The sequence below is a fragment of the Temnothorax curvispinosus genome, unplaced genomic scaffold (genome assembly GCF_003070985.1).
Source record: "Temnothorax curvispinosus isolate PA1 unplaced genomic scaffold, ASM307098v1 QBEX01005552.1, whole genome shotgun sequence".
NCBI lineage: Eukaryota > Metazoa > Arthropoda > Insecta > Hymenoptera > Formicidae > Temnothorax > Temnothorax curvispinosus.
The window spans coordinates 36,588-54,784 of record NW_020215332.1 but is presented as its reverse complement, the minus strand read 5'-3'; the positions used below and the strand labels follow the sequence as shown (position 1 = coordinate 54,784).

Below are 18,197 nucleotides of genomic sequence, written 5' to 3'. Positions count from 1 at the left end.
TATATATATATATATATATATATATATATATATATATATATATATATACCTATATATGTGTTTGTGTGTATATGTATATATTATAAAATGTGTGCAAAACAATTGAATGTGTTACATTATTGAATCTTAGATGCTAAACATAAGAAAATATTTAAATATTTTAACATTTAGAAAAACAAAAAGTAACAAGAATTGATTTTGTATTAATACATATTTTACTGTTATGTGTATTTCATATATTTAAAAAATATTATTTTGTAAATTGTTATTATTAATATTACAATTATTTAAGAGCAACAAAGTAAAAATATAAATTAATGAGCACAATTCACATATGATTATATTTAGATACCAATTGTTATTTAAAAATATTTTTAAAAAATAATATTCTTTTTGAATGAAACTCAATATAAAACAGTGTTATTATTGATTGAGCAGTATTATCACGTCTCGAAATTTTTACGCGGCAGGTAACAATACGCAAAGACGAAAACTGGAAACATTAAGGGAAGAAACTGGAATTTCACGTTGTTTTCTCGGCGTGTGGAAGACTTTGGTATGCTAAAAATATCTCGCAGGTAAATATAAAGTTACCAGAAAATCTTGATTTTCGCGAGATTGTGCACTGTTTTCGTAGCGCACATCCTCCTTTTATATATTTTACTTTAAATTTTTGCTTCAAACTTTTCAATTGTTGTAATTTAATTTAGGTTTATCAAAATTTGAGCGTATCAATTTGTTCTATATGTGATACATGAATAATTATATAAAACGCATAAATAATTACAAGCACCATGGAACTAATTATAAAAAATATTAATTATACAGATAATATATATATATATACATATATATATATATATATACACATGTAAGTATGTATTGGGGATTAAAATCGCTGACAAAGGTTTTGCCAATAGCATTCACACTATTTCGAAATAATTTTGACGAAAAGTTATTTTTACTGATATGCGAAAGTCAGTAAATATATTGACAAGTGTTTATTTAACAAATACAACGTAAACAATGTCAGCAAAAGCATTATCGGTGATTTTAATGTATCTCGTACGCTACATTTGCAATTTTCTAATATGCAATTTTATATGTAATTTCAGACGAGCTGAAAATTGATGTGTACATGCATATGTGTACATATAGAAGATTGTCGATTTTCCCTCCATAGACTCTCTACGTGAACACCAAGTGTTGTAACCTCGGATGAAGTGGGGGCCGCATATAAGACCCCGACGTTTGAAGGGGCCCAGTAGTCTCTAGTCACCGATACGACTGCGTTACTACGACTGGATCATTGTACATAGTGACGTCATTCTTTTTCTCTCTTTCTCAATCGGCGCCCATCCTTCGTCAGCATGAAGACGATAGTTCTTCTCCTGATCTGTTTCGGTGAGCTCTTATCATGATCTTTATCAGTTCAAGACAAACCGAGTAGCTAACACGAGATCCGAAATAAAGCTGAACTTTTTAATATCTTTTTGGAATTTTTTTTTATACGTAAAAGTGTTACGATAGAATCTGTTTATTTTTGCTGTGCACGACCATTTTATCTTTTCTGTTTGTCAATTTCAAATGAATAAAAAATTTGCAGTATTGAAAAAGTGAAAACTTTTCAATATTTGCCATATGTGGGACATATATACGTTGGTAAAAACTTATCAAAAATCCGCGTATTTTATAAATTTAATTTATATACTTTTAATATAAAATGAATAAAATAGTTAAGAAATATATTTATCTTTAATTTATGAAATATATATATATATATTATTATTAAAAAAACAACATTTTAATTTATATTATATATTATTTTCAATTTCTATTGTATATTTCCTGTTCTCTACTTTTTATATTAGTTATAATAGATAAGTAAGTTTAATATAATTAAAAGCTTTTAAGTTAAAAAATAAAGGTAAGATAATCGGGGAAAATAATTCTTTCGGGAATTGACGCGTTTGTCCGAGATCGTCTGCATCTAGTTGTCCGGTTAAACTGTTTATATCGGAGTCGAAGTCCGCTAACAGCGCGCTCGAAAGCTATCAGATCGAGCCGATTAAACGACATTTAAGTTGTGGACGACCGACCGACCGAGCGTATACGTACGGGAGCTCGGCCACTTTCTCACTTTCTTCGTTCGCGCTCGCGAGGTCGACCGGCATATCTTCAGGGACGCAGACGACGTGCCGCCTTGAAAACGTGCCGAGGGACCAGTCGACCCTCTGCCTTAACACGTTCACTCTTGTCTTCCTTAATTTTTTTTTTTTTACTTCGTTTTGTTTTCTGATGCTTTGCTGAACAACTAATGACGCAAAGCAGTCCGAACAAATTTGAAGGTTTTGACCCATAGAAATCTTTAAAGATTTGTTTTAACGAAAATGAGACTGAAATTTTTCATATGATCGTATAGTTATTCGATAATTTTTTCTCCCAAAAAGATTTCTTAGTTATATAACAGAAACTGATCCATTAAATAAGTATAAAATGCACTGGAGTACTTCTTACGACTCAGCGCTGATAAAATAATATTGAGACATGATCAGAATCGAAAATGCTAAAAAATTCAATTAGAGTTCTTTTTGTTCTTGTTAATATATAATTTCTCATTTATATTATACTTTAATCCTTTTGTCACAGGAGCTGCCACTGCTTTGACAAGGAAACAAGAGGCCGCTGAGCAAAGCCGTCGGAAAGTCGCTTCGGCCACAACGGCTCCGAAGAAAGAGGAGCCAGTGGAGGAATACGACGATGACGAGCTCCAGGACCAGTGTCCGGAGCCCAACGGATACTTCCCGGATGCGGAACAATGCGATAAATATTACGACTGCCGCGACAACAAGATAACGGAAAAATTGTGTCCCGATGGTCTTGTCTTCAATGATTTCAGCCCGCAGCACGAGAAGTGCGACTTGCCGTTCGGCATCGATTGCTCAAAGAGACCCAAGAGACGTAAGCAAACTCCTCTGTTGTTTATACATCGTGCAATGATTCACGAAATCGATCAAGTGCTTCAAGAGCATTATTTAAAAAATTTTAATATTACGTGTGCATTCTTTCAGTGATACATAATTTTTTCAAACCTTTATTTTACATAATAATCTGCTTTTGGTTATATCGAAAGAATTTTATACTTTTTAATTACTCCATTTTTATATATCTACTCCTTTCCGTAGAAAAGCCACAACCGTCATCACACTGTCCTCGCATGCACGGCTACTTCGCCCACGAGGACCCCAGGAATTGCAATACCTTCTATTACTGCGTGGAGGGCAAGTTCAACATGATCACTTGCCCGGACGGTCTGGTCTTCTCCGAGAAGACCGGCATCTGCAACTGGCCGGATGAGGCGCAGAAGAAGGGCTGCGGCTCCCGCGAGCTCTTCAACTTCACCTGCCCAAAGGTCGATGAGTCTGTGGCCGCGACGCATCCACGTTATCCCGACACTGAGGACTGCCAGTACTTCTATGTGTGCGTCAATGGTGAAGTACCGAGGCGAAGTGGATGCAAACTCGGCCAGGCATTCGACGAGCGCAGTGGAAAATGCGACTGGGCCAGAAAAATACCCGAATGGTACGAATTATGTACCGAAACTTGAATTTTATTTTTAAGGAGCATGAAAACTAAATAATGATACGTATCGATAACGTTTAGAAAATAAGAAACAGGTCGAAATTGTGCAAATAATTATCATTTTTTAGTATTTAGTCAAAAATTATCTCTCTCTTGTTATCTAAAAATAATGCAGATTTTTTGCTACAAATTGTTTTTTATAAGTAATAACAAGTTTATAAAATTAATATAAGTAATCAGAAATATATATACAGATGCCAAGTATTCTGAGCAAAAAGTACATTTAAGTAAAAAATTAAGTCAAACTTAATCCCCTTATTAAAGAAATTAAAAATTAAACGCATTAAAAAAGATAAAAAACTTGAATAATAAAATATAGATTTATAATTTAAATTATGATATACATTATACAATCAAAAACAGAGCAATTTTTTCTTATAAAGAGAAGAAGGAAATTCATTTGCACGTCATTTTCAGAATTGCGCGTCTCTTTTATGTACATCAAATTCATCGAAAGATTAAAACAGTTTAATTTAAATACAGCTTACGCCACTTTACATATTCCTCTTCTCATTTATCATTAAACATATATCTAAAGCAAATAATTTAATTGCAGCAAAGACTGGTACAAAGGTCAGCTGACCGACGAAGAATTGGATGCCTTGGAGAATCCACCACCCAAACCCAAGCCCACCGGTGGACCAAGCAGAAGAAAAAGTACCAGACCGACCGTTTAGGGTCAAGATGTTAGATTAAGCATGTAGGTTTTTAAGTTTTTATTTCTAAACCGCCCTATTGTATAATAAACTTATCTTTACTACAAACACATGTCTTTCAAAATATATTCCGTCATAAATCCTGTCTTCGAAATAGGTTGCTTAGACAGATGATACATCGTAAATCTAGCTTTAAACAGTTTAGAAAAAGTAAGTAAGCTGTTAATTCTGAGGAAAATTATTCGAAGTCTGCTGGTCGATACCCCGGTGACATTTTTACATTTTTATTTAATTAATACATTATATTATATTACTATTATTTATTTATTAATATCCGTATTAAGGTCTTCAGCTTTTTGATTTTTGATGATAATAAGCCTATTTGGAAAAAATTCGCAAGATTCTCTTAAAATCTGGAATCGGAACTCTTCCGCAATAAATTCAGATCGTGTCTTAAATTTACGTGAGCGGTGAAAGTACTCGTACGATATCGATTGACATTCCTCGCATTTCATGCATGGGAAACGTTTCCGAAATCCAGCTTTAACGTAATGCTTTCGTAAGCCTGAAGATCGTGAGACAAAGATCACTTTACATAAGTTGAAGACAGTGAATATTGTTAGAACATCGATATTAGACAAAACTTCTTAGATAAGATTGCAAAACTATCTATAAACTGTAATATTAAATATAACAAGTAATAAATATATTTAATGTAATAACACATTAGCACCATTCAATTAATTAATACATTGAAATTTATTGTGGTGATAAACGGTCGAACTGGACGCTTATCACGAATTGAAGGAAGGTCCAGGTTCGAACCCTAAGGTGACTAGGGTGATATTTTTAGCAATAAATTCTTTGCAGTAGTTTAATAAAAAATGCTTATTACTATTATTGTTAAATCAATTATCGATTTAATCATGCAAATTTACACTCAAATGTGTTTCAAGATTGACAAATAATGCGTGCAGTTTACTGATTGTGAGTAGAAAAATTTATATAATTTACACAGAAAAAATATTGTTAGGCCACAAAGATTCAATTTGCTTTACCAGCAGAGATGATTAAAATAAAACCACATAATTGTGAACTTAAGATCAATAAACTACGTATTGAACAATTCTCACTTTCCCGGAAAAAAAACATCGGAAGACGAAGCGTGAGTGAGAGCGAAACGGGAAGAGCATCGTTGTGCATGACGAAGAAAAACTTTGTAATTGACTCAATTGCTGCAATGATATATCGTGTTATTGCGATGTACATTCCATTTAAAGATCATGGAACATTATTTAAATGATTAAAATAGTCTGTGTGTTACATTTCTAATTGATATAATCAGCATATCAACTCGATAAGAAATATAGTTACTTTTATCTAAAGTAGTTACAATTTTATTTTTTATTAAATTATTAACAAGAAATAATAAAAAATTATGATAAACTTGAGCAAGCAATTAATTAAATCCGTAAAATGTTTTCTAATAACCTTATACCTAGTCTTTAATATTTTATATTTTTGTAATATTTTTTTAAAAATATTTTATAAGATATGTTGGAAAAAGCTTGCACACACATATAAAATTGTCTTCTATATTTAAAATAAATAAATAAATTTTTTAGATTCAAAATTTGATGTACTTTAGTTTAAGGGGTTAGACTAGTGTGACGGGCGTTTTTTCAGGGTAATTTTCAGGAATTAATTTCTAACAAAATATTTATGAAACACCAATAATTTTTTTTTATTATCTTCTATACACATTGAAGAACGTGTCAAAATTTTGTTGTCTAAAAAAATATAAAACCCGTTGAGTTAAGCCGCTTCGCACATCCCTATGATTTTCGGATGGTGTACATGATTTCGCGAAAACCAGTCGTCTGAAACAAAAATAAAAAATATGCTCATTATTTATATTGTATTGGCTTTCGGATGACGGAGCATTTTATTTTTTTTTATTTTTGGCGACGAGAAAAAAATTCCTGAATTTTGCCCAATTGCAGTAAAAAATTCAGGAATTTTTTTCTTATCGTCAAAAATGGAAAAAAAATAAAAATAAAATGCTCCGTCAACCGAAAGCCAATACAATATAGATAATAAGCATATTTTTTATTTTTGTTTCAGACGACTGGTTTTCGCGAAATCATGTACACCATCCGAAAATCATAGGAATGCGCGAAGCGGCTTAACTCAACGAGTTTTATATTTTTTTGGACAACAAAATTTTGACACGTTCTTCAATGTGTATAAAAGATAATAAAAAAAAAAAATTGTTGGTGTTTCATAAATATTTTGTTAGAAATTAATTCCTGAAAATTACCCTGAAAAAACGCCGGTCACACTAGTCTAACCCCTTAATAGGTAATTGACGATATACAGACTTTTATGTCTTAAGCTTGTTGTGAATATTTTACTAAATTAATAGGCGAGTACTATAACGGACAGTAACATTGTCGCAGAAATCAGTTTTTCATTGTCAGAACAATCGAAGCGAGAGCGAAGGTGAATGTTAAACGACAGTTAAGAGAAGAAAGCCCAACAAAAACTTGTCGTTTCCTGGTAATCAGTGATGCGTAATCTACTATCCTCCATTTGAAATCGTTCGTTTAGAAATGCGGGCAAACGATTCTCCAAGATATCAACGCTTTCTTAGATTTTTAAAACGTTCATTTTCTTCATCTTGAGTTTATGATTTTTCCAGGCGTCGCTAGACTTTCGAATATTTAATAAAAATGATATTTATAAAGAAATATTTAAAAAATCGTCTTTTTTCTAGTCACTTTCATTTTTTATGTCATATATAATTTTTATCGTACACATTTTCTTTATAATTCATAAATCTGACATTTATTTCCCATATATTTTTATTTGTTCAATTATTTATATATATCTATTTTTATCAAAGTGCAATAAATTTTATTCTGCTTATCCATCTTGAGAAATTAATTAAATCTTCCCCCAGATGGAAAAGATAGTATAACTGAAATATTCATGAAATTTCCCAGCATTTATCCGTAATTGTCGTTGCGAAGCAGCGCGATTATGATTTGCATTTTTCTCATCAAAGAAAAACGGGACGAAGGACGTGTCGAAGTGAGAGCGCTGAGAGGAGAGAGGAGAGTAAAAGTCTCCTTTCTTTCTCTCTCTCTCTTTCTCTCTCTCTCTCTCTCTCTCTCTCTCTCTCTCTTCCCTTCTCCTGTCTTCTCAATCTTCATTCTCGACGAGTGTCCATCGATGAAAAGCGACGGCGAAAGTGGGATTTGCGTTGTGGTAATAGTGGGGATCCGTGAGGTATACCCAGCCGGCGAGTAGCCGAAGAGCTGCAGTTTCGCGAGGGCGACCTCGGGCCAATTCCAAAGAAGGATAAAAAATTAAATAGCTTAATTTTAGCCGTCCGTCCGTTTTAGTGAACCTCAGTGCAATCTAGGATCATCCCGCGACGATCCGACGAAAGAAAGCACGAGCAAACGAGGAAAGAATGATCACGGCCGGGATTGTCGCGTTGATAGGCGCGATCGCGCTGACACGTGAGTATCAATCGTGATTGTCAAAAAACGGGAATGAAAGAAATAACGTTCTAAAGTATTGCAAAGAATGTTGTTCTTGCATCATTGAAAATCCTTGAAAATATTCTCTTGTAACATCAAAATTAATTACTGCTATTCTTAAAAAATTAATTGTTAGATGTCGATGATATTAATATTACTATAAATTATCACTTATTTATTAATAACTGTTATTTATAATGTAATCTACTTCAAACAAATTTAATTGTACACTTGATGTAAAATTCTCTAGAAAAAAAGTAAAGTAAGTTTTATTGGTAATTTTGTAAAAGAATATATATTTCTTATGAGCACTTTTCTTATGAGTTTGTGCTCCATCTTCCAAATTAACTTTGCTAATTAAAAGTAAAAGAAAAATAAGAATATTTCAGTTATCCCATTATAACGTAAGCATTTCAGTTACAAAATAAGCATTGATGACTTTCTTCGAATACTATATCTTTACAAATTCTAATTATACAATTAAATATAATATACTTAAACTTTCCAAATACTTTTTTGATACTTTTGATACGATAAATGTGTTTAATGTTACAGCAAAAAAAATCTAATGTGCATATACGTCGTATAAATGTGTTATATAATAATATACCTGTACATTTCTCTGACTTTTTAATTTTTATAGTAGTCGCACAAAACTCTGTTACTGAATTTTTTGATATTGAAAAATCTCAATAAACTATTTTTATCACGGTTATCAATAAAATGTGGGATTGTTATTACTGAGATGTTAGTTAACATTGGATATTAATAAATTGCTTAATATTAGTGAATTATATATCAACCGATAGAATTGCAACAAGAATGAAGGAGAAAAGTGTGAAAGAGAGTAGCTCTCGGGCTCGGTGGAGATATCCGTTAGAATTAGTGCGGAGACAGTGCGAGAGCGAACTTTCTAAATCGTAAATGTCAGTTTTCTCGTTCGGCGAGTTGCATAAGTATATGGTCAGAGCGCGCCCAAGACAAAATTACGTAACAAACGACGAAATAATGCCCGATCCAAGAATTCGACGACGGCAGGTCGAACGGGTTCGACCACCTCCGTGTCTTACCGGAAACGCCAGATCGATTTCCGCCTGCGGTGTAAGACCGCGGTGGAATATTAATCGTCGGCAACGTTTACAGACGCCGCGTACAATTGCCCGAACAAGGACGGCCAGTACGAGGACAGCAGACAATGCGACAAGTATTACGAATGCAACGACGGCGTGGCAACGGAGAAGCTGTGCCCGGACGGTCTCGTGTTCGATCCCCTGAATCGCAAGGTCAACAAGTGCGACCACGTCTTCAACGTCGACTGCGGCGACCGTCTCGAATTACGTAAGACATTAAAACGATATTTTGTGAAGAAACATATTCTAAAAAATAAACACATCCGTTGCTGGCGTCAAATAAAATTTCTAATTTAATAATTTTCTCTCTAATAACATTATCTTCGTTGGTAATTACAAATTAAATTTAAAGGCAAATTATTATTTTTACGATTATACAAAAATAATATGTGTTTATTTTCATCTATTTATATCTATGAAAGAAAATCACGTTTTATATATTTTTTACACAACTTAAATATATAATATTCTTCCACTTTAAAATATATAGCGTTAATAATGCTACACAATCGATTGATTGACCGTCTTCGTTATTAGAACCTCCACAGCCAACTAAGAAGTGTCCGCGACGAAACGGCTTCTTCGCGCATCCTGACCCGTCAGTGTGCAACGTCTTCTACAATTGCATCGACGGAGAGGCGATCGAGATCATTTGCACCACCGGGCTACATTTCGACGAGTACAGCGGAACTTGCGTGTGGCCGGACAGCGCGGGTCGCGAAGTGAGAAAGCTTTAAGAAAGAATTTGTTATACTTATCCATTGGTCACGACACGCGGTTAGCGATAAAATTAATTAATGTTAAAGTTCCGGAAGTAAAATCTTGACTTTTACATTGCATGTGTATACGTAACAAAGTCATATTTCGCGTCTAATTCTAGAGCGGCCTCAACGAGGGTTCAGTTATTAGAGGAATTTATTCGGAATTGTAACAAAAGCTATGAAATTCCCCGAAGTTAGATCTTTAATTGAGAGAAAGTACGCACGTCTAATGTACTCTACAACGCGCATACTTTCTCCCAATTACAATTACAGATCTTTGGCTAGGTCTGAGGTATTTTGATGCAATTTTGTTGGCATTTGAACTTAGGAGTCCCTATAGGAAACAAACAGCACTCATGAGATGTCGAAATCCTAATCTTCAGTTACAATTCTTCTAATCGAATTAACATCACTTATTTAGTAAAATTCTTATTATAAAACTATGTTAAAATAAAACTGGGAAAATTAGAAATCAAAAGTTGTAAAAAATGGGAAAAGAGAATGAGAACGTCCAATATTTAAAAAAAATTGGACACCAAGAGCGTCTAATCTAGCAAAGAAAGATCAATCTTTGACTACGAGTCCACCCAGAAATCGCTAAATCAAAGTGCTAGTCGATAATGCTTCTTGATGCAACGATACGATAATATATGCTGCACAATGCAGGGCTGCGGGGTTTTGAACAAGAAGCTGAAGGACGGCTTCGAGTGCCCGATCGAGAGCCAGGTTGACAGCAGGGGCATGCTGGTCGATCATCCCAAATTCGCGCATCCCGAGGACTGTCAGAAGTTCTATGTATGCCTGAACGGTGTGACGCCGCGCGAGCAGGGCTGCAGCGACGGCACCGTCTATAACGAGGAGCAGCAGAGATGCGACTCACCCGAGAACGTTCCCGGATGGTACGAACCGTTTGTCATTCACCATATTATCGTTCCGCGTCATTACATTTCCATATTCATGAGCTAGCGTATATTAGTGTGTGATCACCAAAAGTTTGCGTAGGAATAAACATGTTGACATCATCCGAATATTCGGCATGCGGGCACATATATATAATTTTGCTAAACTTTCTGAACACGTAATAATGTATTAAATAAGAGAACTTTAAAATAAGTTTATCTAGTTAACGGACTTTTTTAAGTATTACGCGTTTAATTAGTTTTTTTTTCGATTCGTGTGATTGTAATTTTTAAGATTTAATTTCCACCTTTCGCTATTTGCGTAACGAAATTATATAAATTATTGTATCATTATTATGTCATTACATAGTTGCGTTTTAATGAAATCTCTTATTTTGATTTTGAGTTATTAATTAAGTTGCCGGTGCTGCTGTTGCGCTTCATTTAAATGTTCGAGGAATTCAACAATTGTCGTTTACCTTGCAGCGAGGACTGGTACAAGGACGACGACAAGAAGCCGTAAGGAAGTCGTCCACGCTCATCTGTCCCGCATCGGGACGCCGCACATTCACTTTAATCACCCGTCACCCCCTTCGCCCAGCGTGTAACTCCATGTGTGTGTTTAGCCATTTGAGTGTCTTGGAATACATTTTATTTTTACTTTATTTAGTGTTTGATCAGTCAATCGAAACCTGATTTCCTTTCCCCAGTTTCCCGTTAATTAAAACGCGCCGCAGATTAGAATTGAGATAATGTCTTCTTACAAAAATCGTTCAATTACTTTAATTATTTAATGAAGAATGTAACGAAGAAAATCGATGATATAGTAACTTAAAGATTCGATTCGTGTGATTAATGCAAGAAGCTCGTGATTATAAATTATAAATATCAATGTTTCTTTATGAAAATATTTAAATGTTCACTAACAATACTATTTATTTTAATTATTAAACAAAGATGCATATAAATCTTCCAAAGTTGTAAGTATATTTTTTCTTTTGTTTCGACCGCTTGAATTTTCAAGCTTTAAATAGTTTAAATAAAACTCAATTTGTGTTGTGCAACAAACAAAACGAGAGAAAGAAAGAGAGATGCTATTATTAAAATTAATTAACTAGCACCACGTTCCACCAATTTTAAAATGATTTTAATATTTCTCAGAAAAAGTTAATGGTGACTCAGTCGCCGATCGATTCTCGAAACGGTACATTCCGAGGAACGTGCAAGAGGCCTTGAATCATTCTCGTTACGAGATCAGTTGACTATCACTTTCTCCCGAACTGCTCTGTTGTTTCTCGTTCTGTGATTCACTTTCTCCCTCTTTCCCTCATACTCTTTTTTGCATTGCATCGATTTCGAGCGAGAGATGCGTTCGCTCGCTCCACTTTTCCAAATATTTGTCAACGATAAAATAGATATATATAAAATGCTTTTACGCCAAAAGAGGGTAAAAGAAAAACGGGAAAACAAAATAAAAAACCAGATCCTCAAAGTACATAATAAAATTAATTAAAAATTTACAAGAAAAAAGAAAAGAGAAAAAATATTAGAAATAAATCGTCATGTACTCTGAGCGCTTTAGTAAAAAGTACCGCAAAGAAAATGGCAATTTTATATTCCTAAAGCATTGGATTACAGAAATGTCGTTACTCTTTCTTGGCGAGAGATCAATTTATTTCTCTCGCGTGGCAGGTAAGTTGAGTGAGTTATTATGCACGGTATTCTTCCATTTAACTTTCCAATTCACGAGCGTTCGTCGCAAATGCCACTTGCTGAACACTTTTTGAAGATTAAATCTACTCGTTAGAGTAGAATAAATTAAATTCTGCACTTACAATGTGATGTTCAATTGATGAGATACTCAATTATTGCGATAATCTTATCTCTTATCAACAATTATAATTTTATCTGAGAATAACATAAGAGTTTTTTTAACGGTATATACCGCGATACTATCATAAAATCAAATAACGTTTAAAAAATCTGTGATTTATATGTATTTTAATTACTCTTAAATTCATGAATCTGTATTTCTTCCGTTTCTTCGGTTTACGAAGATTGGTAATTATTGTACATATAATTGACATATTAACTTAAATAAGTACATAACTGTTTCTATATCAACAAGATCGTTACTTTTTTGTTTTCTCCACAACGATGCACAGTGCAGAAAAATTATAGATTTAGATAATTAATTGACGCATAATGGCTCTATTAACTTAAATAAGCAAATAAATCATTGTTTCTCTCCGAACTCACGAAACAATTTCTCTCTCGTTACGCTTTCAAAAATGTCTCGACTTTCGGACTCTGATGAAATTGATCGGAGGCCTAAGATAAACGTAATACGGCAGCCGCCGATTTGCATGAGGGTTCCAAGCGTGAAGTGAGGGATGCAAAACGCGCACGCGGTAGCATAACAGCAACGACCCAGTCGCGCACCGTTGACACCCGGAAGTGTCTTGGAATTTATATGCGCCGATAATAACGCAATGCAATAAAACTTATCTATGCACCCGTTAGAACTCGCGACGGGAGAAAAAGGAGCAGCGGTTTCGCAGTTCGATCAAAAAGAAAGAGACAGACAGAGAAAGACGGGACTTTCGGCGAAAGGGGGGCGAAGCCGTGTGAGGAGGGAGGGTCGGGAAATGTGCAGCAGCAAGGACCCACCAAGGTGGTGGCGAGACTGCCGAGCGAAACAGAACCCGTTTCGGGCTCGCAGTCACGTTTTATCAGCGTCGCGACGCGTTGCTGCCGACGAAGTCGAAGAGGAGGCCAAGGAAGATAAAGAAGAAGAGGAAGGGAAGGAGAGAAAGCCTCCTCCGAGCGATACCTTTGAGATTAGAGATCTGAAAGACCCTCGCGAATCTCTTCGGGACCCTCTTCAGGATGACGGGAGTGGGAAAGCACGTGTTTCTTCGTGGTCTTCTGCCACTGATAATTCTGGCAATGAGCGAGGCGCAGTTCCGCTGCCCGGAGCCTAAGGGCTTTTTCCCCGATCCGGAACAGTGCGATCTTTATTACGCCTGCGTGGACGGCCAGCCCGAGGAGAAGCTCTGCAAAGACGGGCTCGTCTTCAGGGATGACAACCCCAAGAAGGAGTTCTGCGACTTACCGGCGAACGTGCCTTGCGGCGACCGCACGCTTTTGCGTAAGAATTATTACAAATAGATTTATTTACGTTACTATGATTATTATGATTTTAATGAATTAAAAGAAAATTAAGTTTCTCTCTTGGGATTAGAAATTAACGGAGAGATAAAATTGTTTAAAACTTATTAAATATCAAAGAGTTTTACATGCATAAAAATATAATTTGCAATTTAAAAAAAATATATTTATTTTTATTTGTATTATTTTATTTTATATTTATACATAGATCACTTTAAAGAGAAGTTTTTGTTAGATACATAGATACATAGATACATTAGATACATAGATCACTTGAGAAGTTTTTCGTTCAAGATACAAATTTGTTCTCTCATTCTAATAATTCTATTGATTAAAGAAATAAGTTCTACAATTATGAGATTTCTTTTACGCTTTTTTATACATTCTCCTACAGCTCGACAAACCAGAAGAATGGCCGATTATATAGAGTCGCAAAAATAGAACTCGGTATGAACCGGTTTTTAACGAACGGACAATCGAATGCTCTTGAGTTCGGTCTTTTTCGCGTTTCCTCAAAAGGAGTAATATTTAGGTCATACAAAAAAACTTAAATTAATAAAGTTAAGCAAGAAATCTATTAAAAATTAAAATAAAAAACTAAGATAAATTTAATAAAACTATAATCGAATATAGGTTAAATAATTTTTATAGTTTTTAAATAGTTGCTGTAAAAATTAATGTCTACATTAAATATTAATCATTCTATTTAATATTTAATTTAATCACTAAAATTAAAAAGAATAGATTTTATTTACAAATTTTTTAATTACAAATGTCAAGATAAATCACAATTATATAATAATTATATATTAAATAATATAAAACTTACATAATTATTTACATAATTATACATGCATTGGTATTACCTAATAACATATTTGTGACGGAACAGAGGAGCCGCATCCTAGCAAGGGCTGCCCGCGCGCAAACGGCATCTTCGGTCACGAGGACCCGAACGCGTGCGATCGTTTCGTCAACTGCATCGACGGGGTGGTGCAGGTGGTGCCCTGTCCGCCCGGGCTGATCTACGAACCTAAGATGTCGAGCTGCGTCTGGCCGGCGGACGCCACTCGCCTGTGCGAAAACTTGAAACGCGACGTCCTGGACGACGGCTTCGTATGCCCGGACGGCGATGTCGCCGGCCCGTCCGGCAGGATCCTTCCGCATCCCACGTACCCGCATCCCGAGGATTGCGCCAAGTTCTACATCTGTAAGAACGGTGTAGTGCCGCAGAAGGGCCAATGCGAACCTGGCACTGTGTACAACGAGGAGAGCTTCAGGTGCACCGAACCGGAATACGTGCAGGGATGGTGAGTGTCTTTTTTTTTTTAATTCTTGATAGAATCTTTTATAATAAGCAAAAAGTGAATCATAATTTATGTCTTTTAAAGGACAAATTCTTTTTCAACATTTTTCTCTAATTTCAAAATTAAGCTTACTACAAAAAATACTTCAGACTACTCTTTATAACAAAATGTAATGTTTCAGCGAGGACTATTACAAACGTAAGAACTGATTGTGAGCTGTAGAACCAAGGGTGGCGCAGTTAACCGCAGCTACGTGTGTAATGCTCATCATTTTACTCATAGGAACAATAAATGCATGTGATATGCACGCTTACGTAAAAATCGCTGCGTGATCTTTTCGAGAGCAATCGCGCTTTCGCCCTCCCCGCGACGAATTACTACCCCTTTCTCCTTTTACGTAAACAAATTCACATTCGGAAAATCCGCAATAAAGTTAGCCGTAGTCGGTCGCGGATCATTAACCCGCGAAAAGAAAAGCCCGCGGACCGACGATATCAAGTTCTATATCCGTTAGATAAAGCCTCCGTTCTCGAACCGGTCCGATTTTATATAATTATCGATTATGTCGAAATTTTATTGTAAAAGCGCAACATGCAAACGCACGCACAATTCCGCGATTAAATAACTCAAGGAATGAAATTTATTTATTATATATTCTGAAGAGGAAATAAGTCTTTCACTCTGGACTCTTACAATTAGATAACATCATTTTTAGCTGATGTTGTAAGAATTACACACTGTTACGTCTTGATAATTATTGTACACATTTTATATGCAAGATGTTCTGAAAGTCCGTTTACAAATTTTTTTACAAGATTGGAGTTGATTTTACCTCAGAGTTTTCTTTTTACAAAATTATTCAAAACTTTTTGATTGGATATTAATTGGCTTTGTAATGAAATTAAAATTTACTTGACATATAATAATGTATTGCTTAAACACAAGATTCTATGTTCATTTTCATTTTTCTAATTATGAATTCTAATAATAAACTTAAGTTCTTCTATAAGTTTCGCGGATAAAAGTTGTATAAAAAGGTCAATATTTGTATTAAAATATACGTAATGAAGAATTTTTTCAGATTTTATTAAAGATGTTATACTTACAAATACTTATGCAAATAATATCATTCATGAGAAATATATAAGATAAAAAAATTTTAAAGTGATTATATAATTTCCCTTAAATCCTAAAATATTCTCTACAAAGATAATATAATTATTTAATCCAAAATATGCGGAAAAATTTAGAGTTTTCTAAAATTATATATTTAATATATTATACATAATGTATATTATTAAAAGGTAAATACGTTATAAAATAAATAAAAGTATTGTTATTAAATTAAGAATCATTATATTAATAGATATAAACATTGTTTACTTTTTAGGTCTGTTTAAATTGAGAAGATAAAAGAGAGAAAATATTTCTACAGAAATTTAAGAGAATTAATTAAGGGAAGTATAATAATTGTGTAGAGTTTCTGCATTGCTATAATCGAACATATTTTATAATATAAGTAATATTAGTTAAATCGTTAAATCGTTAAATATTGTGTGTTACAATAATGACTGTCTCTGACGGGAAAGATCGCACATCGAAAATCTCTTCACTCCACAATACTCCAGAATATATCGTGAAATACTTGCAAAATGACTTCTTCGAATGCATCCTGGATTTCACTCGGTGAGTCAAATGTCAGCGTGAGAATTAATTAACCCATCCATCATACAATTACATTGCAACATCTGACGTTACAGTGTTATGCCTTATTCAGTCGTATTTACTTTTGTTAAAGTATTTTTGACATTTTAATGATAGTAAAAAAAAATTAATTAAACAGATTTTCAAATAACGTTTTTCATAGTTTATTATTTTTGCTTCACATTTTTTATTGTACGTTACTGAAAATTTGCTTTATTTCTTATATTTTACATACTTTCGAATATTGGAAAACTGCAAGAACTACCTGGCGATTCGGCTCGATTTACGGTGCACAATAAACAACATGCCACGGTTTTCCGAGCTAATAATTTCTCTTCATTTGCCTGATAGCAACCTTTCTCTTTACGTAATTTCGCGAAGCATTCGACGAAATATATCACAATCGTTAATTTGCATTTTGTTCGTAACATCGTAACCAAATAAATTCAGCCAAAATAAATTTCTTATTCCTGCGCGGCATTTTTGTGCAGATAAAAAGTCTTAATAAAGTAAATAAAATATAAAACATGATATATATCATGTATATCTTTTCTTATAAGCAAGCTCTCTCTCTGAGATATATATTTCCTTTTCTTTAAGTATAATTTATTTAATATTTTATTAGTACCGGCAGATCATATGTATGACTTCTTAAATAGAATAAGTTATATGCTATTTTTCTGGCGCTTCTCTGGCAATATATTTTCGACAATTTGTTCATAGAAAGTCTAAAATAATTAACTGACCGTCATCGTGACGTATACATTCAATTCGAATGTCTGGTCGATCTGTCGACTTGCCCGGCTCGCCTCGGCTCTGCTTTCACTATCCGGCAATCTGGTCCCTCCTCCCTGAGACCAGCGTGATGGGTCTTGCGTAAGGCCTCTGGTTAAAGCCCCAGGGACCTCACCGACGTGCGCACGCATCAGCGTTCGCACCATGTTAATATACCAAGAACATAAGTATATCTATCTGCGTGCGTGCACGTTTTAAGTATTACACGCGTTCGTCAATTACAACGCATTTAGCGGGACGCGTATTACATCGTTGGCCAGTGATGTCACGAGGGGAAGATCGCGCCTTGGGATTAACCGTTAAATGCAACGTGTCCTTGCTGAATTACCATATTCAGTTTTCCCCCGAGAAACTCGCTTTTTTTTTGCCGACGAAAAACGTGTCTTTGATCAGTACAAAAGACCGAACCACGATCGATGACTATAATCTAAAAAATTTCGAGACAGATATTTCCTACAATTATCCCAGATATATAATCTACAATTATAATTATATTATTAATATATTTATTGTTATTTATGTTATTAGTTATATTATATTATTCATTTTTATAAAGACGCGGACGTCTGTACGGAACTATAATT

The 18,197-nt window shown here is 34.3% G+C and overlaps 3 protein-coding genes across 3 annotated transcripts; all 3 read left to right on the top strand.

The window, feature by feature from the left end:
* Positions 1–480: 480 nt before the first annotated feature.
* Positions 481–4,441, top strand: LOC112454936 (protein obstructor-E-like). Its single transcript, XM_025016586.1, has 5 exons — positions 481–578; positions 1,116–1,404; positions 2,650–2,961; positions 3,186–3,582; positions 4,199–4,441. Exons 2-5 carry the CDS (start codon positions 1,371–1,373, stop codon positions 4,317–4,319), a joined length of 864 nt encoding a protein of 287 aa, XP_024872354.1. The 5' UTR covers positions 481–578; positions 1,116–1,370; the 3' UTR covers positions 4,320–4,441.
* Positions 4,442–7,635: 3,194 nt separating this feature from the next.
* LOC112454939 (protein obstructor-E-like) lies at positions 7,636–11,273 on the top strand. Its single transcript, XM_025016590.1, has 5 exons — positions 7,636–7,825; positions 8,990–9,184; positions 9,514–9,698; positions 10,404–10,636; positions 11,123–11,273. The coding sequence occupies exons 1-5, from the start codon at positions 7,777–7,779 to the stop codon at positions 11,157–11,159; spliced, it is 699 nt and encodes a 232-aa protein (XP_024872358.1). The 5' UTR covers positions 7,636–7,776; the 3' UTR covers positions 11,160–11,273.
* A 2,131-nt stretch (positions 11,274–13,404) lies between these two features.
* LOC112454938 (protein obstructor-E-like) lies at positions 13,405–15,590 on the top strand. The gene is made up of 3 exons (XM_025016589.1): positions 13,405–13,787; positions 14,700–15,117; positions 15,296–15,590. The coding sequence occupies exons 1-3, from the start codon at positions 13,526–13,528 to the stop codon at positions 15,321–15,323; spliced, it is 708 nt and encodes a 235-aa protein (XP_024872357.1). The 5' UTR covers positions 13,405–13,525; the 3' UTR covers positions 15,324–15,590.
* The last annotated feature ends 2,607 nt before the right edge of the window (positions 15,591–18,197 follow it).